General features: G+C 51.9%; 9 protein-coding genes across 9 annotated transcripts; 4 read left to right on the top strand and 5 right to left on the bottom strand.

Moving 5' to 3' along the window:
• Nucleotides 1-55: 55 nt before the first annotated feature.
• Nucleotides 56-1,234, bottom strand: PODANS_1_24580 (uncharacterized protein; the record flags this gene model as incomplete). Its single annotated transcript, XM_001906749.1, has 2 exons — nt 56-443; nt 498-1,234. Coding segments are annotated over 2 exons (1,125 nt in total), but the record flags the coding sequence as incomplete, so codon positions are not given.
• Nucleotides 1,235-2,396: 1,162 nt separating this feature from the next.
• On the top strand, nt 2,397-4,628 carry PODANS_1_24570 (uncharacterized protein; the record flags this gene model as incomplete). Its single annotated transcript, XM_001906748.1, has 2 exons — nt 2,397-3,862; nt 3,929-4,628. 2 exons carry the CDS (start codon nt 2,397-2,399, stop codon nt 4,626-4,628), a joined length of 2,166 nt encoding a protein of 721 aa, XP_001906783.1.
• Nucleotides 4,629-4,773: 145 nt separating this feature from the next.
• On the bottom strand, nt 4,774-6,456 carry PODANS_1_24560 (uncharacterized protein; the record flags this gene model as incomplete). Its single annotated transcript, XM_001906747.1, has 3 exons — nt 4,774-5,193; nt 5,251-5,460; nt 5,515-6,456. Coding segments are annotated over 3 exons (1,572 nt in total), but the record flags the coding sequence as incomplete, so codon positions are not given.
• A 517-nt stretch (nt 6,457-6,973) lies between these two features.
• Nucleotides 6,974-8,839, bottom strand: PODANS_1_24550 (uncharacterized protein; the record flags this gene model as incomplete). Its single annotated transcript, XM_001906746.1, has 2 exons — nt 6,974-7,883; nt 7,941-8,839. The coding sequence occupies 2 exons, from the start codon at nt 8,837-8,839 to the stop codon at nt 6,974-6,976; spliced, it is 1,809 nt and encodes a 602-aa protein (XP_001906781.1).
• A 628-nt stretch (nt 8,840-9,467) lies between these two features.
• PODANS_1_24540 (uncharacterized protein) lies at nt 9,468-10,648 on the top strand (the record flags this gene model as incomplete). Its single annotated transcript, XM_001906745.1, has 2 exons — nt 9,468-10,435; nt 10,489-10,648. Coding segments are annotated over 2 exons (1,128 nt in total), but the record flags the coding sequence as incomplete, so codon positions are not given.
• Nucleotides 10,649-10,794: 146 nt separating this feature from the next.
• PODANS_1_24530 (uncharacterized protein) lies at nt 10,795-12,774 on the bottom strand (the record flags this gene model as incomplete). The annotated part of the gene is made up of 1 exon (XM_001906744.1): nt 10,795-12,774. The coding sequence occupies one exon, from the start codon at nt 12,772-12,774 to the stop codon at nt 10,795-10,797; it is 1,980 nt and encodes a 659-aa protein (XP_001906779.1).
• A 2,756-nt stretch (nt 12,775-15,530) lies between these two features.
• PODANS_1_24520 (uncharacterized protein) lies at nt 15,531-16,067 on the bottom strand (the record flags this gene model as incomplete). The annotated part of the gene is made up of 1 exon (XM_001906743.1): nt 15,531-16,067. One exon carries the CDS (start codon nt 16,065-16,067, stop codon nt 15,531-15,533), a length of 537 nt encoding a protein of 178 aa, XP_001906778.1.
• A 2,385-nt stretch (nt 16,068-18,452) lies between these two features.
• On the top strand, nt 18,453-19,517 carry PODANS_1_24510 (uncharacterized protein; the record flags this gene model as incomplete). Its single annotated transcript, XM_001906742.1, has 1 exon — nt 18,453-19,517. One exon carries the CDS (start codon nt 18,453-18,455, stop codon nt 19,515-19,517), a length of 1,065 nt encoding a protein of 354 aa, XP_001906777.1.
• A 644-nt stretch (nt 19,518-20,161) lies between these two features.
• PODANS_1_24500 (uncharacterized protein) lies at nt 20,162-21,165 on the top strand (the record flags this gene model as incomplete). Its single annotated transcript, XM_001906741.1, has 2 exons — nt 20,162-20,319; nt 20,397-21,165. 2 exons carry the CDS (start codon nt 20,162-20,164, stop codon nt 21,163-21,165), a joined length of 927 nt encoding a protein of 308 aa, XP_001906776.1.
• Nucleotides 21,166-21,442: the final 277 nt, after the last annotated feature.

The raw sequence follows: 21,442 nt of genomic DNA, 5'->3' as shown, positions 1-21,442 counted from the left end.
GTTATCAATTCTTATAAACGATTAGGGAAGCTTGCCCGTGGCTACCCTGCATTGCTTACATCCAGAAAGTGACACCCAGCTGGAAAAGCCCAATTACTATTCCAGCCACACCCACATAGCTCGCCCTTCCAGCCGCTCCGCTTCCACCACATGGGTTCTCCAAGGTGCAAGCAGCCGCCAAAACACCCTCTGGGGTCCTGAGAGCAGCGGCGCGGTCCAGATACCAGTTGCCAATGTCTGTCAGATTGCCTCGCTGGTCCAGCATGGCCATTTCCTCCCCCACATTCGACTTTGTTTTTCTAAAAGCACCAAACCACGAGTACCGTGCCACTGCCTGGTGCTCTTCCAAGTACTTTAAACTTTCGTTGAAGAACTTTTGGGTTTCGGCCTCGTTCTGGTCATGGAAGCCATACTCAGTAACCCAAAGAGGTTTTTCGGGAAATCTATTGCCTCAGCGTTAATCGGCGTGTTACTAGTGTAGGGGCAACGACACATACTTTGACTGCCACTTTCCAATGTTGTCCTTCAAGGTCCCGAAACCGCCAAATGAATGAAGTGGCACAAAGTCAAACTCGCACCCGTGTCCATCATTCATCTTGGAGCAGTTCTTCAAGAAAGGATCTACCCACCCTCCTCTCGGGTCTGAGACGGTCGGGAAGCCGACTTTGATCCCGTGTTCTTCCCTGAGCGGTAGAATGTTGTTGACCCAGGTCCTCGCGGCAATCTCGGGGGTCATCTCACTGCCTCCATATTCGAAAGACTGGTCAGGCAGGTTGAAGGTGAGAACGTGAGAGGGCTTTCGCTTGGAGAACTTCTCGGTCAAGTTGCCCAAGAAGTATGTGTCTGTGCCGTTGGGGGTGTAGGCGCCCCACATGCTCGGGACAAACTCAAACTCGGATTGAGAGATGTTGGCATAGGCCTCTGTGACATCGGGTGCAAAGTTCCAGTACCATGACAGCGGCGATGAAGGATCGGACCAGATAAAGTCATCTCTGGGGAAGAATTCGTTGGGCGTGGAGACAAGACCGCGTTTGGGGTTCTTCTTGACTGGAACTGCCGCAGGTGATTCTGTCTGGCCCAAGACAGGTGACAGCAACAGTGCCGAAATGGCGATAGAGGAAAACCGCCCCATCTTGAGATTGAGGTTTGCTGAAACGAACGAAGGTAAAGGTAGATTGTGGTCTACCGGACCATGTGATATCGACAGAAATGCGATGCAAACGCTTGAAGGGTGTCAGCAACAACAACGTGGGAAGTGGACCTTTTTGAGGGCTCAGCGGGTAATTAAACGCCACGCGCCACTATGAGAAAACTACAGCTGAAAAGGGTTATTGCTCAATGCAAAGGATTCGCTAACGGTGAGCTAGTGTCAGCCGCAGCTTGCCAGTGCTTACTTCAGGGGTACACCTCATGATAAGGAGCCATCGCTGACTGAGATGAGATGCTGACTTGTCGTAGTATTCCAGGTTGCTTAAATTCCGTCGGGGTTTATCCATATCAGTCTGTGTTTTGGGCGGGTTGAAAAGAGACTTAAGACCATCTCAGTGAGCGACTATGTTAGGAGCAAATAGGAATTGGTGATATGAGGATATTTAGAGGACAGAATTTGTGACGGGTGCAAGCTGAAAGGATAGGTTTGAGATTGCAAGTAGGGCACTCGCAGAGGAGGACATTGTACCTAGGCTTCAACTGTTCAGGATAATGGTCCTCCATGGGGGGGAACGCAGGATACATGCATAGATAGGACTCTCTCACTGCCAACTATCGTTACTACTATGTACATATGGATCAATTCAAGGACATACATTACAAATGTCAACTCTATGAACATTCCGGTGCGTGTATCCCGAAACGCTTCACTCATAGAGCCGAAACAAATTTTGTTGCGGTGACTCGAGGTGGTGATGACTTGGTGGCGCCTGCCGAATACAGTTTAGGTCCAACGTGCCCTGAACCGAAAAAAATGACGTCGATTGTGCCTGGCGCTCCTGCAAAATTCCTAAAGAAAAATGCCCGGCCAAGTCAGCAACCTCAAACTTCCAATTTCCATTAACGAAACACCATCCAACATCTACTTGTGCATCTCGTAGCCGGAATGGAGGCATCAAAGGCACGGCCCGTCCGCATGACTCGGCTGGCCGTCAGGGGTTTGCCAAGATGGCGGCGAACGGTAAATTACGTTATGGGATTGTCGTGAACATTGGACAGCAAACAATTAGCCCGCTCTAGGCCCACTGCCACTGTTTCCTTCCAGTCGCATCGTGGCTTCCATTTTACTTTTATTTCGACTGCTCTCCTCGAGCCCTTTTTTCTTGGGAGCTGTCCACACTCACGACTGAGCACTAAACCAATGCATCTTGACAACAGGTGACACAGGCACGCAAAGGCGCTTCGGAATGGGTCTGGGAACCGAGCGCAGACTGCTCGACAACAACGACGGTGGCTTGAGTGACGATCCTTACTTGAGCGACAGCGACGATCCCGAAGCATCCGCTATCCTCTTTGACGCCGACCACGACCACGACGACACCGTGGCGCCGCTTATGCTAAGGCGCCTCGTCCCGCGCGGAGGACAAGGAGGAGGCGGCCCAAGTCGAGATGATGGCGGCGACAACAGCGGAGGACACGGTCAGAGTGCCTCGTTCCTGCCCAGGCCCGACCCTGCCATACCCGTATATATCACGATTCACCGAATTCGCCGGCTCGTCATTGCCGCCGTCAATGACAACTACACGCTCGAGGAGCTGAGGGCTCCACGGCTGGACAGACTGGTTGTGAGGCCACTGGTGGACAGGCTGTACAATCCCAATGATCCCGCCATCGTGTACTCCCTCCTTGCGAACCGTGTCCAATTCCTGCGTCCCCGCGCCCACGAGCTTCTTCAACAAACCGTCAACGAATCCCGCGCCACCCTCTGCGAACTCTTAGCAATCCGCATCCTCCGCCGCTTCCACGAAGATCACACCGGTCGATCTGGCCTGTTGTTGCTGGCCCACATTCTCGTGTCCGGCTTTGACCCCTGCGACGCAGCCCCTGAAGCCATCCGCGCACGCCGTCCACAATGGGCTGTTCAGGAACGAGGCGGCCACGAACGAAAGTTGACAGGTCTCGAGCTGGCCATCATCTCCGAGTCCAAGCTGTTCATAGGCTCCCCTGCCTGTCAGCGCGTCGTCGATGCCGTCTACCGTGGCATAGTCGTGTACACCCCCCTCTCGTTTGTCGACATCTTGCCCGATCACTACAAGCACCATCCAGTCTCCTTGTACGAACCCCGTCGTGCGGCCATTCTCAACCACCATCGCCTGATCGTTCCCCGGATCCGAAACGGCATCGAGCTCCTGCACTTTATCGTCCTGCTTGTCCTTTACATGCTGACGGTGACACACTATGGGTTTGGGAAGCATCTGGCCGGCCTCCATGTCAACACGTACGAAACGTTCTTCAACGTGTTTGCCGCGGGGTGGGTGTTGGAGCAGTTTGCTGCCATTGTGGAACATGGATGGGAAGTGCACGCGCAGAACCTGTGGTCTTTCCTCGACATCACCTTTGTGTTCATCTATGGGGCGTACGGGCTGGTCAGGACGGTGGAGCTGTTGATTAGTAGCGATGCGTTCTACGCCATGCCTGTGCTTTGCACGGCTGCACCTGTGTTGCTGACGAGGATTGCGTTTACGCTGATGCCGGACAACATTGTGTTTATTGCATTGCATGCCATGATGAGAGACTTTACGCGGCTGACGTTTATCGCCATTTGGTGTTTTGCCGGTTTTGTGATGGGCCTTTTGCTGCTGGCAAGGACGACGGGGGATGAAAAGCTGGAGGGAAGTGTGACATGGGCCACCATCACAAAGTGGCTCTTGTGGTACGTATCATTTGTCGTGTCTTGCGTGTCCTGCGTGTCTTGTTTCGCTTTACTGACATGGGTTAGGATTTGGTTCGGTCTTGATGGTACCGGCATCGAGCGCGCCTCTGACTTCCACATCATTCTCGGTCCGACCCTCATCATCACCTTTGCCTTCCTGGGCAACACTCTCTTCCTCACCATTCTCGTCGCCATCCTGACCAACACCTTCTCCAAGATCATCTCCAACGAGGCGGCCGAGATCCAGTTCCGCCGGGCTGTTCTTACCTTTCAAGGCGTCAAGTCGGATGCCATCTTTTCATACCCCCCGCCGTTTAACCTCTTGGCTCTTCTCATCATGCTGCCGCTCAAGTGGTTTGTTGGACCCGTAGTTTTCCATCACGTCAACGTTGCCGTGATCAGAGCGGTCAATGCACCTTTGCTGTTGCTGATTGGACTCTGGGAGCGGCGCAGGATATGGGGTGGCAGAAGGGGCCGCAACAGCAGGTGGCGGAAGTGGAAGTATTTTGCGGGTCTGAATCCGCATGGTGACATTCAGAATATCTTCAGCGCGGAGCCACCACCGGAGGTCATGGATGCGCTGGAAAAGATGGACGTATTGAGCGATATTGTGGTTATTGATAGGGAACTGGCCAGTGCGCGATCTCCCCGTCCATCGAGTGCTAGTGGAAGCGGCAGTGGGACGCCACTGTCTTCGATTAGTGTCAGGAGGAGGAAGATGAGCGATAGCAGCAGCCTAAGAAGGTTCGAGGGAGCCGACAGATGAATTTGTTTTGTATAAATGTAGTGATTAAAAGTTAGCACTGTTCAAAATAAAGGATCTTTAATTCCAGAAACCTATTGCCTCCCTTAAATAGTCTCCTCTCGCATCCCGCCATACCTACTATCAGGCATTCATGCACAGCTGCTCCCTACTGAAACCGAACCCTCCGCTGCCTCTCCTCCCCCATTCCTTGCCTCAGAATCTCGATCTGCTTCTTGATCTCCACCCACAAGATCAGCTTCTCCAAGTCGGTGTCGTCGCCACCACCATTGCTGTCAGGGACATCAACGCTGACCCAGTCGTCCTCTGATCCCACCTCCAGGGCGGAGCCAAAATCTAACGTCTCCGAATCTCTCGCAATGACAAGCAGCGCCGCCACAAACGCCTCTTGGATGTAGGCGAAGCTGAAGCCGTCCGTGATCTCGGCAATAGCTTTGCACAGGCTGTCGGGAAACTCGAGGTCTTTGTTGCTCTTCAGCTTGCCTTGCCAAAACTTGCAGTATGCAACGCGCTGCTCCAGATTGGGGTCCGGAAAGAAGTACTTTCTGTCGAATCTAGAGGGACGTTTCTACCATCTTGTCAGTTATACACTCAAGCGGTCAGCCAAGACAGGACAGATACTCACCGAAAGGCCGGGGTCCAGTCTTTCCAGATGGTTCGTGCTGCCCACGATAAAGATGCCATCATTGCTCTTGAGACCATCAATCTCGTTCAAAAAGTAGCTTCGCACGCCATCTGTCACCAGCGAGTCGAGATCCTCAAAGATCAGGTAGCAAGGCGCGTACTGCCTTGCTTTGGCAAAGATCATGGAGATGGCGTATTCAGGGCCGCCATACTAGTGCTTCTTAGTCGACGTCGCCTTTCACCCTATTACACGGGAAGAACTCACCGAAACAAAGTTTCTCACGTACAACGACGGCACCTTCTCCTCCCTCTCACTAAGCGTCTTCATCATGGCCTTGATGCTGATCGTCTTTCCGTTCCCGGGAGGACCCCAGTAGATAAGTCCTCTTTTCCAAGGCACCTTGAGCCTTTCATACTGGCCCCTGGAGGCAAAGAAGCTCGTGTGGTCGTCAATCAGCGCTTTCTTCATGTCTTCATCCAAGATGACATTGTCCCAGCTCGACTTTTGGACGCTGTCAAACAGCTCCCTCGACTTTTGCCACCGCCCTCCATCAAAGACCCAGATCTCGTCCTTGAGCTCAAACGCCGAATGCCCCGCAGTCATCAACAAACTCTCAACCAAGTGGACCTCGGGAGGAGAAGACAGAATGTAGTAGTTGACGATAGGGGGATAAGAACTCGATCCGTCTCGACATTCAGCCAGATACACAATGAACTCTGCACCCTTGTAACGATACAGGAACTTGCCAAAGTGCAAATCCGTGGCAATGCCCCCTTTGGAACCGTCCAGTCGCCTGGCGGGCGGGAGGTAATAGTTCCATTTCAGGTCGGCCGGAAATACAGAGGACTCCGGTTCCACCTGATGGAAACTTGCGACATCGTCAGGGACGCTGGAGGCATAAGCCAGAATGTCGACATTGTCCACGGGCACGGTAGTCAATTGAAGTGAAGGGTACTGGCGCTTGAGAGACGCAGCAATGACAGCGTCGGAAGAGATACGGGGAGCCGATGTGTGCTGGAAGAATTTGGCGGTGGTCCGATCTGTCGAATCGTCTGGGTGTCCGCTGGCGCCAGTTGATTGGTGCTGTGGCTGTTCACGGCGGCGTTGGGCCTGGGAGTAGAAGCTCGGGGAGAACTTCCCAAACCGGTCGGGGAAAATGCCGTGTTCCATCTTTTGGTCTCTATGTCTGTATGTCGAATCGTGATTCTAGCAGCAAAGGCATAAAGGGTCAATGGAAAGGAGAAAAAAGAAAGGAATGCAACCTGGAACACGGATGAGTTGTTGTTTTGTCAGTCCCCAATTGGAATTGCGTACGTCAACAAGTGCGGGGAAGCTACTGCTGTGCCACAACAGAAGGTGAGATCGGTGATTCCACTTCCAGGTTCGTATTAAACTCAGATGCCCAGAGGCACTTGCCAAGTACCGAGCCCTGTGACAGCACCGGGCCGGAGATAAGCAGGCAGTAGCATAGCAACCAGATAGGGGTGTGACGCTAGCATTGTTGACATTTGACCCCTGAATCTGAAAATTACCAACATGCAAATGACAAGGATGAAAAATTATATACATATACTCATACCGACAATTCATATCTCCCCGTCTCTCCAACTTCATGAAACATCCGACAATTTCGAGGTTTCTTCCCCCCCCCCCCCCAACTTCATTCTTCACTGACTGGCTTCTTCATTCTCCACCTCACCCTAATATCCTTGCCGCTGTAACACTATCCCAGCTTCGATGAGGAATTGGTCGTTCCGGAAACGATGGACGAGGTGGTTGACACACAAGTTGACCCCGAGTTGCGTCGAATATGCACGTTGACTGGGCTCTTGGGATTGGGCAGTTCCAAGCTGGTCAATGATATTCCGTCCGACGACCTTCGACGGACATGTACGCTAACAGGACTCTGGGGCGTTTCCAGATGCGCTCCGGAGACGCCCGAGACCGAGCCTCTCCATGATGTTGTGGGACGGTGGCTGTTGACAGAACTGGGTCTAGATGGAGTCCAGCTGCCTGTCATCGCGGCCGTTTTGGTAGGGCTCCCGGTCCTGAAAATAACCGAAGCGGTGGGGTTTCCTGATCCAGCAAGATGCATCCTTTCGTGTCTTTGAATCTCTTGTTGAACTCTGCTGGGCGTGCTGCTGGCTGGCCTCTCGTAGTGCACTTTGCTTGGAGCGGCATTGCCGCTAGGCGTCGCGGGTCGCTTTTCTTTTTTGATGCCCGTACGCAAGACTTGCATCAACGAGATGAACTCCTTGCGATCTATGGCATCAACCCACTGTTCTACTCTGACAGGATAAAACTGGGTGCCGCATCGAGACACTGCTCCAAGAAAGTCAACCTTGAGCCGGGCTTCGTCGACATCCTTCTCCCACTCAGGGCCCAAGAGCTGTGTCATTCGAGATTGATAAACCTCGCGCAGCCGGGTCTGGTCATACTCCATCAGGTGGATCCAATAAAGCTCCGTCTTTCCTTCATTGTCCAAGTGGTCTTCGTCAGAAGTGGAAGAAGCTGACGGGCGCGGAGCCAGATTTGTATAACTGTCCCTGCTGGGCTTCTGCTTCCGGCTTGCGCCTCGAAGGAATGCAGGCATCTGACAAGCCATCCAGCGTGGCATGGTCGATACACATTCCCTAGTAGCGGTCAGCATGTTGACACAAAAAGAGCGGTGATAGGGAAATAATACATACCATCCAATCGCACCTGTTATGCGGCCATTGTCGTCTACAAGAAGGCTCTTCAACGAGAGATCGTCGTGCCAAAGCACGGTATGCTCTGGCGGGAAAACCAAGGAAGGGAATATCTTATGAACCATTCTTAGCAGTTTGCGAGCCAGCCGGAGCACCATTTCGGCATGTTCCTTGTCGTCATCAGTCTTGGCTTTGGCAAGAGCATTTGTGTGCTCCGTGATGATGAGGTCAAGATAGGCTCGAAGCCAGTCATGACTGGATTCAAAGGGGCCACGGGCCACAGGGTAACTGGAGCGTGGCCCAGAGAAGAAGACGCTGTCAACAATGGGGCCAGGCGAGGGTGTGACTGCGGTGTTGTAGTCGGCATTCGGGCCCGTTCCCAGCGTTCCAATCGATCTGAAACCCTGACCCAGATTGCCGCAGCGGAGCAGCTGGGTATGGAACTCTGCCACGCGCTTGGTAAGTATCTCTTTCTGGGTGTCAGTCATCTTGCGCCAGCGATAGTAAGCTAGCTTGCCGGGCATCATCTCCATCAGGAGCCATTCGAACCCAAGCTCATTGTTGACAGTCTCATCCCATGCAATGACTTTGGGCACGGGAATGTCGGTCATGCGATGCACCAGTCGCAGAGTGAAGACTTCGCCGAGGGTCTTGTTCCCGGGGTCGACGGGGAGGGAGATGCGGATGATGTGCTTGCCGCGGATGCTGTCGACGGCATAAAGTTTGCTAAACTCGCCATTGGCATGCAGGTGCACGTTGCAGTCGACAGTGTGGTTGATGTTGAGGGCGCGGCGACATACACGCTCGACGGTTTCGATGTCGGGTTGTCTGGTCCACCTCGCGACCGGGCCGAGACCATTGTCGTCCCAGGCAAGACCATCCCGGGTCGGGTGCCGCATTGTCGGGTCTAACGGCGGGGCCCCCAGTCAAGGGAAGACGCGTCTTATGAGACGAGTCGTCGCATCACGCGCAAGTGAGCTGTCTGACGTTGCGGGCGGCGTGAGCAATGCGCCAAAGTGCCGGGTTTAGTGTTGTTGGTTTCCTCTGGGCTGTTGCTGCGATTCCAGCGGAGAAGAGGGCCGTCTGTGGAAAAAAATAACAAAATAAATATTGGCGTCGCACGACAACCAGACCTTGACGGCTGTGCACTCTTTGTGCCAATTGATAATTGATTGGGTTCGCGCTCTTGGCAGCCGCCGAACCAGTGAAAAAAAGCAACACGAGGGTGGGACTCTTGTCGATGTCAACATGCGCCCATTGGCTGCCCAGTCCCAGCCGAGAAAAAGGGGACGTCATGGCCCCTCCAACCCCTCCCCATCAACGATAAGGGATAAGGCCAACTACAGGCAGGAACGACTCCAGACGGGGAGACACCACAACTGTCATGATGGCAGCGAATTTCTTAGCGCCAACTTTAGTTCATCTCTGCCATCATCGCCGCCTCAACAAAGAGAATACATCAACATGACGTTCGTTTTCGGAGCTTGCACCGCTACCACACCGGGCCTCTCTCCTCCAGCTACTTGAGATGAACCTCTGGCAATTATCTCCCTGGACAATGCCGCCAAGACCCAAAGAAACACCTTTGCCATGAGTCAAGGAAACGGAGATCCCAAAATGTCTTCATCCATTCCCAACCCCCCGATCGGCACTCGGTCTCGTCGTCCCAACGGCGCGCTTGAAGACTTCCTGGACAACAATCCGGATCTCGAGCTGGGAGGCTCCAAAGGCTTCATCACCGAGCGTGCTCACCACCAGAAAATCTTTGGTATTCACAATCTGAAGAAGGGCGTAAATGTCATCGGCAGTGTCGAGTTTACGGCGATCCGGGGCCCGCACGGCACGATTCCCATCCGGATTCTGTATCCCGAGTCAGCCGAAGACTGGAGAGACAGAGGCGAGGCAGGTGCACTAATCTATTGCCATGGGGGTGGATACACCGTAGGAAGCGTGGATGAGTTCGAAAATGGTTTAAGGCTGGTGGCAGAGAGGTCTGGCTGCCAGGTCTATTGTTTCGACTATCGCCCTGCCCCCGAGTTTCGATATCCTGTTCAACTGGATGAGTATGACGCTGTGATCGACTGGGTTCAGAGCGAGGAGGGCAGGAATCGAGGCGTGCGTGCCGATCGTGTTGCTGGCGGCGGTGACTCGTCTGGAGGCAACCTGACTGCTGCAGTTTGTTTACGGCGCCGAGACAAGGGCAAGAAGCCCCTCTGTGCCCAGATTCTGGTCTACCCGACGGCTCGCCTTCCATTTGACACCCTGGCAGCAAAGGAGAATAGCTCGGGCTATTACTTGCACACCAATGGTATCTTCAGCTTTGCGGCGCACTATATGCCAAGACCATCAAAGGCGAATGGTGAGCTGCTTTGTGATTTCAGTGTATTCCCGACTTTGATGTCAGCTGACACAACGCAGGTCCTTCACCACTGGATGCATACATATCTCCCGGCTACCAACCTGCAAAAGATTTGGCAAACCAGCCCAAGGCGGCTGTTATCACAAACGGATTTGATCCCTTGAGAGACGTGGGCATCGAATATGCCAGCAAACTGAAGGAAGCAGGTGTCGATGTCAAGTGGGTTCATCATGAAGACCTAATTCACGGGTGGCTTCAAATGACGCCGTGGTGTCACGCTGCTGGTGATGCAACTCGAGAACTGGGGAAGCTTGTGGGAGCGATCGTTTACGGCTATGAAAAGGAATGATCCCGCTCGAAACAGGGCAACTCTGTCATGGTGTCATTGATTCTGCATTGTATGCTCTACCTACCTACACGTTTGATATAACCGTATATGTGCCGTCCATGATTCTATCCATCGCCCAAGCTCATGATGTGGGGTTTAAATCGTATCTACACCAAGGTATCCTCCCGACTTGACAGACCATCCCAATTTGAGTTAAACTCTGTGGGTACAGGTAAGGGTGAATCAAAATCCGACCATGTAACCGCTGAAGCTGGCGACGGTGCCCCGTTTATGCTGCTACCCATATCAGCGTCGAGACCATGATTCATGATTTGACCTGCCAGTTGTCCATGAGTATTCCCAACACATCCTAGATCAGGATCAACCTTTGTCAAACTCGGGTCCATAGGTCCCTCCCCCTCAGCTAGGAACCGCCGTCCATCTACATTCAAGACCAAATATTTCTTTATCGGATCACCCTTCTCATCAGATGATGCTCTTGTATACTCCCCCATAACCTTCATGCTATCCACATCCGAGTGGATACCGGTACATAGCCACCTGTTGATGGGATCTATTCGACCTCCCTCATCCCGAGCCGCCTCCTCCAGCGATACCAAACCAGCCACAGACACAAAGACTTTGGCATCCCATGCTCCTGTCCGCCAAGACATTTTTCTGAAAGCCTCGAGCGCCTGCCACCTCAGGGTCCGACTAGTTCGGCATTTTGTCGCAATCAATATCAGGGGACCGGTGACGTTTCCACCGGAGAGTATAAATCCGTTCGTGGTCATGGGCTCTCGATCCTCAGAGAATTCGAGGGCTATGTTGAGCAGCTGGCCGAAATCGGGCTCGCAGTTGTCCAAAGCTGTGCCTGCTGGATCCAGGCACCAAGCGAGGCAGATGAGGTCTGTGTAGCATTGCAGAAGGAGCAGTAACATTATCTTTCTAGTTCGAACGTCTTCAGGGCTGACCGCTGCTTTGTAATCAGATAGCACTTGCTGCCATTGGCGAGATGAGTTCCAAAGTTGTGCTTGTTCTGCCCAGAGGGAGTGTCTCTCGTTTGTTGGAAGGGGTTGTCCAGCAAAGGTACGCTGCATAGCCTGCGAGATAAATAACAAGCACCGTGTGTGAAAATTGCCCCAAAGAAAAGTACACTTCACTGCGCTAGTTTTCCCAAAGACCGGGAGGTCGTTACATTCAAGAGAAGAGCTGGGGATTGTGTAATGGGGTGGCGGGCTGGGACGCAGGTTGGACGTTCCACTCAAAAAAGGGAGGATGTACTCCATATCTTGCGTGTCTTCATCTACGCGGTTGACATAGTTGGTAGGCCCGGTGTTCCGGCGTGCTGCGTCCCTAAGGGTTGTTATCGAGTCTCGAAGCAGTCGGATGCCGCTTGTCATAAGTCCATCGGCGGCTTCTACATCACCCTGAAGAAGTTCGTAGCCGACGAGAAGCAACGTGATGACAAGAAGGTTTCGAGCGGACATGGTATCTCCATCGTCCCGTATTCGTTGTAAACACAGCGATATTGCCTGGTTTTGGTGGCGGATGGCCGCCTGGTAGTGGGGATTGTATATATGGTGCCAACGAACATGAGAGTGTGGAGGGGACGGTGGCGAGCCAGACGATTGTCGAGCAAGTGATCTATCAAGCCTAGCTTCAACAAAGAGAGCCTGAGAAAGCGCGCCAATGGCAAATATGGCGTGGTTGACACAACTGTCCCGAATACCCTCGCAAAGCACAACCCGGGACCAAAAGTCGGCGTGGAGATAGCCAGCAAGATCGTTGACAAGGGTATACCGGAAGAAGTCATGGTAGATTATGTCTTTTTCGGGGCAGAAAGGCGTTACACGTGCGGGACGTATCATCTGTAACGGCCGCGGGCCTCCTTGAATAGTTGCGGACTTGCTAGACGACTTTCTTGCTGCTTTTTGATCCGTCTTGGCGAGATAGCCATGGCACTCCATGCGTGCTTTTTCACAGCGGGAACACGTCGGCTTGCGCTCATCGCACTTGACATGTCGATTCTTGCAAGTGATGCAGCCGGTACGGACCTTGGGGGTACTGGCACGCCTTTGGTTGGACGGGGGAGAGACGACCGTGTGTGGGCCAGGTGTGTGGGAGGGTGATGCCGATGGTGCCATTGTATGAAGCGGTCATACAAGCTCCCATAGGGTCAGGATTTATAGCGCGGCTGCATATAGAACCTATCAGACACTATTCACATCCCTGGCTTTGAACCGGCTGAAACAAGCTGAGCTTGACGATGAAAGGTTGGCAGATGACCTCGGGAAGGAGCTCATGTGGACTGGGACTGTTGACGAGCGATTTGGAGGGCCCTTCCGAGAAAGAAGGCCCGCGCCCACAAAGTTTATATCCCATTGTTATTCACCACCTTTGAACCCAACTTCGGCCTGTCGGTTCTGTTGGAATGAAGAAACGGCCCCCAACTCGCTCGTGATGCCAATTTTGATGAAGCTTGTCGATGACATGGAAGGCACACCAGTGTCTTCTGCTTGGCAGATGGCCCGTGCAAGTGGGATTCTTGACTTGCTCCGCCTCCCTCCGCGCTCCACTGCTCGTAAACATGTCGCCAATCAGCATGAGCAATGCCCCTGAAGACGACTGAGCTGGTCTGAGCCTTGGAAGCGGGGAGAACTAATCTCTGCCCCGCCTGACAAGCTTTGTCAATATGTGAGTGCGGAGAAATGGAATGGCACTCTATCCCGCAGGCAGGAACACAGTACTGTAGGGTATATTCTAACCACAAACATGGCACAGGCACAGAGAAACGGTCAACAAAACCACATGGCCTCCCAAGGTTTCTAAGCAACTAAATTTACCTGAAAAGAAGATTCACTGACTGGCGTGGATCGACAAGGCACTATGAGCAGTCTGTTCGACGGCCCGCACTTGCGAGCCCTGTGCGAACTCGGCCCGTCATCCGCATTGTACACCAGGCATCGAGCTTCCTGTGCCAGAAACCTGCACCAAGCAGAATACAATTGGTTTAATCAGGGTACAGTGCAGAGCATGAAAGCTCTGTGGCTTGAGATGATTGGGGGTGGCCTGGAGAATTCACACGTGGGATTTGCAGCAACCCGGGCCTGTCCAGGTGCCCTGTAGGGCGATGAGCGTGACCGGCTTTGGCTGCGCCATTGCCGAGATACGGGTGGCGGGCGGTTGTGATGGAACCTTATTTATCTGTGAGAAAACAAATTCTTCAATTCTAAGTCGACAGCAGCTCAGCGGCAAAGTTGTCGCGCAACTGGAAGCCACAACCACGAAGCTCGCCCACCTCGGCTATCTCAGGCAGTGTTTTATGGGCCGCAAAACCAATCAGATCGCGAACCAGACACCCGGTGCCTCGTGTAGGAACACCATTTCATCTCACGAAGACATAGGTGAAACAGCATTATCGGCAGCGACCCATGAAAATAGAAATCCCAGACCATGCAATCCTAGTTGACTTCTCCATTTCCTGGAAGCTACGGCATGATATTCTCATGCCGGGCCGAGAACCCTGCGCCACATGCAGACTACACCCTGCCACCGTCATCAACCAGTTCATCTACCTACCGAGACAGAAGATATTGATGTTGTAGCTTTTCGGGTTGTCTTAGATCCCAGGGACTGAACTCAAAAGTTTGTCAAAATACACCGTAACACTAGGTAGCTAACCACCCCGAGCCTAGATTCTGTCGGGTTTGGAACTCAAACAGCTAATATAAGGCATGGGATTAAACTAATGTTATAATAAGAAAGACATCCAAAGCAACGTACCATACCCATGTATAAAATCTTCTCAACGAGCATGCAACCAATCTACCAAACTCAGCAGCGTCCTGCTTGCCTGAACTGAGTCTAACTATTAAAGTCCACCCTGTTGATCTGCTCCACTGAGCCCTGGTTTTGCAACCTGCATCGATTCCTGCTCCGCGGATTAACCAGGTAATCGGTATTGAGAAAAGACTATCGCTAGCCAATACCTTAGGTACTCAACTAACCGTAACAGCCAGCTTCTCAAAAGCCCCCGTGATTCCCCGAACCTAGTACGCACCAATAACTACCTTCTATTAAGTAGCGGTAATCCTTCTCCACAAATCCTGCTAAAGCGAAACCAACGACACTACCTATTTGGGAGCTCTCACAACCTAGAAGACTGTAGTCATAATCTTAGAGTAAACACATGAACATCAGAACTCGTTCTTGTAATGTCACCTACCAAATTCTTTTTTACGAGCTCCGACTGACCTCGTGCAGGCATTTAGAACTTTCAGTTACACAGGTACGTCATAAACTAAATGTCCATAGTGTGGCTTTGAGGCACAAACAGATATTCTCCATACGGCACGTGTATTGACAAGAAATTCGCCGAAGAGAGACCGGCTGGCATGTCATCCGAATCTGCCTTACCTGAGAAATGCATACCCACAAGAGATGCTATCATCACTTTGACCTATCCAAATAAAGTGCAAGCGTACTTATCCGCTAGAAAGAACAAAAAGATGCTTTTTCACAGGCCTGCAATTGGGTGCAGATGAAGTATGCAAATAATCATGCCTGTTGATGGGTAAGGAAGACAAGACAACCTTGGAAGCCAAAAACAAATGTAGGGCGGTGGCCTAGTAAAGTCACTGCCCGCGAAAGAGAGGCCAAAAAGGCAGGGAAATCGGTTGACAAATTGATATTTTAGTGTTGTTGTTAGTTGTTTGGAGTAAAAGTAAACAGTAAGTAAAACCCAGCCTTAAGATCAAGCCAGGTGTGGGTCTGGTGGAAAATAGGCCCTTTGTAGGTGCCCCACAACAAATCAACGACCCAGATCCCCTTCTAACAAACAAATGAACTTTGCATCCACCTCGCCTCCAACAAATCTTCAGCCGTTTTCATGATGACGCCATCATGCCTGTCTCGCCTTCATCAACTCTTCTCGCAACCTTGCGAGTGCCTCCATAACTGTTGCCTCCCGTATTCTTTCTCTTGTCCCTGGAAAGTTGAACGGACCAAACGCCTTGCTACCAGTGGGGCTGGCAATGCCGATGTAGACCGTCCCAACTGCCTTCCCATCTTGCTTATCAGGTCCAGCAACGCCAGTAGTGCCAACTCCCCACGTCGTGGGAGGAGCGTCGTCATGTGTGGTTATCCTGCGCGCACCTTCTGCCATTTGAGAAGCAACCTCCTCATGAATGACTCCCTCTTTAGCGATTAGAGTTGCGTCGACACTCAAGAGTGTTTGCTTGAGGGGTGTGGCATAAGAGACGACGCCTCCAAGGAAGGCAGCGCTGGCTCCTGGGACAGAAGTGAGGGCGACCATGACACCCCCTGCTGTGAGAGACTCGGCAACCCCAACAGTGGCGTTCGAGGATTTAAGAAGCTGTATCACATCTGCTGCGATGTCGAGCAGAGTCTCTGTGCTACGGGCCAAAAAGGCCGACATCTTTTCTTCGTTTGGACTGTTTCAGGTATCCCCCTTTGTAGTATTTTGATCGGAATGAAGTGAGGACTGGCGAAAAGCCCAAAAAAACAAAAGGATTTGACTTGGGGGGTTTTAACCTGCAGGTAGGTAGGTAGGTATCCAACGGCAGTGAGTCACTCAACTCTAGGTAACTTTCCAGAGTTTATCTAGCAACTTTGGTGGCGTCACCGGTGCCTTGAACCTTTTCTCCCTGCGAGCCAAGTGCTGACTCGAATCCCACCGAATGGTCAAAATTCTAACCACGGAATCATGACCATTCTCAGAGAAGAGAGCGTCTAATGTGAGGTACCAAGACCCTAGTGTACCTGTCATTTTCAACTTCAAGAGCGAAGCCCAGAGTAAGCCCTAGACTAGATGTTTTAGTCCACATGACTCAGGCAGCCACATCACAGCTCTTACAACATCTGATTCAGCTTGCCTGCTTTTTTTCTGACCGCAGTTGCTGGTTGGGCGGTGAGATTTTAGGTCCAGGACTTCATACTCACTTGGCCACCTATCATGCGAGGTTGTCCTATATCACCTTCATAATGGTAGCCCGTAACCGGCTACCCAGGATAAAGATGCCGGAGTAAGCGTGCATCTAATCAAAGCCTTACGATATAAGGCTACCAGACCGAACCACTTCCAAGTTAAATAGGCATGGCTACAGCAACTGTCCGGAGATTTCAGTCGGGTGCAGTAACAACCTAAACGAGTCATCTTATTTCTTGGAGAAAATGCATTGTTACAGTCAGGATAGATAGGCAGGTACAAGCAACATGGTTAATTGATTGCCTCGGCCATCAAGCATGGTTCTTACACCTTGCATCGAATTACGTACCTACCTACATTACGGTCCGTGATCATCTTCAATGGTATTCTTGTCTCGATTTGTAACTCAGAGAGGACTCCGATAGGGATTAGGGCTGTAGAAATCTTCTGAAATGCCATGCATTTGTCAATATCAACACATGCAAGTGGCAGTTCGTCATACCGAGACAATCCTGATGCTGAGACCTTCTCCTCACATCCCATACAACAGCAAACACTTTAGTCAAAGGCAAGGATGCAGATTCCAAATTATTTTCCCGCTTGATTGGCAGCGGTAGGCTCATTATGACCACGTTGTGTCCATCTGCAAAGCGGACGGGAGCGCTGATGAAAGTATTTCTCCGCAACAGGTACATGACCGATTACCCGGATTCAGGGTGACTCGATATGCTAAGAACAAAACAACGGAAATTTAGCTGCAGCGGTTAAATAGTCAAAAGATGAGCCTCAACCCACGGAGTTGGGAGCCGAAGTGCTCGTCTCAATCGACATCTTGGTAGTCACGTCGGCAGATAAGTTCGGCAAATAAAAAGAAAAGAGAAAACACAGGTTTTGTGTTTGACCAGTTGTCGGTCCTGAGAAGAAGAGCCCCGTGCTTAAAATGGAAGTTGGGCTTGACGACTGGAGCTAACCTAGCCGAGCCACGGAGGTATAGTTGGGGTCGTATCGACCTAGTTGGATTAGCAACAGAAATTTGACACAAGTAATGCCTGACAAATGAAGAGAATAAAAGATTGACCAGGAAACATATGAACTGACTTGTACTTGACATGTACTTGACAAGATAGGAATATCTAGGTACACTGGAATCCCAACTAGTACGGCAGCGTCGGACTTATACTCGCCGTTTTGAATATAACTGAATGTGTGTACTTGATTGTGGCTCGCTGTCGCCACAGTCCCACTTCAACGCATGTCGAGAGCTCTTATACGCGCGGCTAACTTCGCATGATCTTGAACATTGCCCATGATCTTGGCGCGCTGGACTTTTCTGATCTGTCTGGCTGTGAAAAGCTCGGGAGAGTGATCCGATTTAGTCATTGGATCTGGGGAGCATCTTAGGCGAGCCTCAATTGGGCTTCCCCCATGTCTAGGGAAGCGCACCGTTGCAACGGATATCCGTTGCCTGGTATTCCTTCCCTGGTCAGTGTTGCATTTTTGCATTGTTCAAGCAAAACAACCAAGCCACCTAAAATCGGTAGTTGGTGCTGAGTCGTTATTGGTGCGCATCTTGTTGTCAAGGCTCGGAATGACTTCACATGAACAGGACACTGACTTGAATCATGGCTATTTCCATCATGTACTCAACAGCCCAAGAACAAAGTAGCGGGGAGATGTAACCAGAGATTCACTCCATGTTGCATTTTCACGGATGTCTTCCGAAATATTTCCCTAAGGCGATTGTCTCAATCCCTAACACGACTCACCAGGTAGGTAGGTACTGTCGAGCTGGGTATATAAGATGGGCAGCTTCTTTCCCACATCGGTTGGCAAGGGAGTTAGTGCCAGCAACAACCTCAGCGACGTCTAGCCATCATGCAGTTTTCAACTATTGCGCTTTTGGCGCTTTCCTGCATCGCTCCGGTCTTGGGCGCACGCTCTCCTGGTTGTGGCAAGACACCAACCATTCGCAATGGTCAATACACGACAACCGTGAACGGCAAACAAAGAGAATATATTGTCCGCCTCCCTGACAACTATGACCGCAACTTTGCGTACCGCCTTGTCTTTACCTTCCATGCTCTTGGAGGAAACGCTCAGCAGATCGCCAACGGAGGGGGCGGTACCCTTGCCTGGTACGGTCTTCCCCCCTTGATGACAGGCAACAACAGTGCCATCTTCATCTCGCCCAACGGTCTCAACCAAGGTTGGGCCAACACCGGTGGCGAAGATATCACTTTTGTCGACAACATGGTGCGCACTATCGAGAACGATCTCTGCGTTGAGCAGTCTCTGCGCTTCGCCACCGGCTTCAGCTACGGTGGTGCCATGTCCTACTCTTGGGCCTGCTCTCGTCCTGACCAGGTCCGAGCCATCTCGGTTCTTTCCAGCGCTGTTCTCAGTGGCTGCAACGGAGGCACTCAGCCTGTGGCCTACTACCACCAGCACGGTACCCGCGACTCGGTCCTGAGCATCTCCATGGGCCGCCAAATGCGTGACCGATTTGTCCAAAACAACGGCTGCACCCCTCTCAATCCCGAGCCTCAGCCCAACGGAGGCCGCTCCACCAAGACCGAGTACCGCAACTGTCTCCCTGGCAAGCCCGTTACCTGGGTTATCTTTGACGGAGACCATAACCCGTCTCAGCAAGACCAGGGAAGCAACACCCCCTTCGCCCCTGGCAACACATGGGAGTTCTGGAGACAGTTCCAGGCCGATGGGAGCAGCAACCCCAGCCCCGAACCTACCTCCAATCCCGGCAATCCTCAGACCACCTTGATTACCACCTCTCGCGCTCCTGAGCCTACAACCGGACCGGCGCCCGGCCCTACTGCTCCTCGCTGGGGACAGTGCGGTGGGCAAGGGTGGAACGGTCCCACCGTCTGTGTCTCAGGAACCACTTGCACAAAGCTGAACGATTACTATCACCAATGCCTTTAGACGTCGGTGCCCCTAAGATGTGCAGGTAAAAGTAGGGCTGGGGAGCAGATTGGAGGACGAGGAAGAAGACGGGACTGTAAATAGGCTGTTTCAGTTTGTACATACATTATGAACAAGGTGTTTATTCCCATATGCAAGAGACTTCCAACCCACTGCGGACCTGCTGTTCCCCCTTATTATTGAGCCTTTTGAAGGTTCGCATCTCGTTGAAGACTTGAGGATTGACGACTCTTTGAGACCATGGAAAGCTAAGGTGCTTCGGACTAATCCGAAAGCACAATGCACGTCATGGTGAGGAAAAACCCATGGCGCAAAAGTAAACGACCTTTTAGACTCCAGATATAAAATTCTTGGGTTTCTCTGCAGAAAGGGGACAAACGGGGTAGTGTTGATGAGGGTTAGGGTAAAACTTTGCATGATGACTCAGCCTGGCAGCCCCCCTGTAAGGTCGAGCTCAAAGTGGACACAGAGGACGGAACCAAAAGTCTGGGGAAGCTTTCAGCGGCGACATCCGCCTTTGACGGGTTCAGGCCGTCTTGCAATCGACTGTGTGCCCTTCGCCAATATCGAAAGAGACTGCGCAAAATGTCCCTGCGATAGTTGGCATTGGGTCATTGACGATACAAAGCTACAGATTTACAGCCATGATACTGCGACCGTGGCTTCGACTGCCATCGCTGGCTTTGACAGCTTCCTTTTTCGGCCATGTTGCCATTGCTTCCAGCGCAAGCCACCACGAACTCTCGCTGCCATCTTACCACTATGGCGCCCCCATTCGGGTTGAGTGTATGAATCGCAGCTCGTACGCTTGTTTTCTTCTTCGTCCTGTCCCAAAATCCCATCGTTGCATACACTGACCTGCGAGTCGCAAACCACCAGAGAAACGGGCGAACACGTATCCCTCCCCGACTCCCCAACCCACGAAATCCAATGGATCCCTTTCCCGATCTGCAACGAGACGTCCTCACCGCTAGAATTCCGGTACGGAATCGAAGAAGAAAAAAATTGCACAATCCCCATGATTTCTGACCCCTTCTTCCACCTCCTCGAGTTTTACGTGCACGCCGATGCACCCCTCGCCTGCCGACTGCCCGCCCGGCCCCCGCCGCATATCGAAGTCGTAGGCCAGCGACAGCCCGAGCAAGAATACATCCCTCTGGTTTTTGCGCTCGCGGGGACGCTGCAGCTGAGCCACATGCACATATCTACCCACATGAATGTTTTGCTGCACAGCACGCCCAAGCAACATGTTTATCCGCACGACAGCGGTGTTCTGGATTCTGCAACAGCATACTCGACGAGCCCCTTGACACATATGGAAGGCGGGGACACTGTGAGACTGGTCATTGGAGACCCGCTGCCTTTCAAGTTCAGCGTCAGGTGGTTCCCTACTCCTGCCCTGCCAAAAACTGAGGGAAGAGTCGAGTGGCAGGGGATGGGAGGGCATATATATGCTTCCACAGTGTTTTATTCACTGCTGTCCTTCGGGGCCGGAGTTGTCGTGGCAGGTGCGTACTTCTTTGGAGTCATATTGCCAAAGCGGTTGAAGGGGAGAACGCTGGGAGGCGCGACACCGTTAGGATACGGCGTTGGAGTCGGGAACGGATGGGGTTATTCTGGTGGGGGTCAGAAGAGAGCTATTGACTGAGAGGTTGTTTGGAATTGACTGTGTATCACCAGACGGGAATTGGAGTGGACGGTGGGAGTTGGGCGCTTGGGGGTTCATGACATTACAATGTTATTTATATAAATGCAACGGTGGGACTGTGGAAAACGTGTTTTCCAGCTACTCCATCTCATTGTTTATATTTCTGGTGCATCAGAGGTAGCTACATACGGATGTGAGAACACTCGTATCTATATCTTACATCTATCTACCTTAGGTACCTTATTCTAGGCATCATTTGCATACATTTGGAGCGTTT

This window comes from Podospora anserina, chromosome 1 (assembly GCF_000226545.1).
Source record: "Podospora anserina S mat+ genomic DNA chromosome 1, supercontig 6".
In the NCBI taxonomy this organism is placed as follows: domain Eukaryota; kingdom Fungi; phylum Ascomycota; class Sordariomycetes; order Sordariales; family Podosporaceae; genus Podospora; species Podospora anserina.
This window is presented reverse-complemented; position numbering and strand designations above follow the sequence as displayed.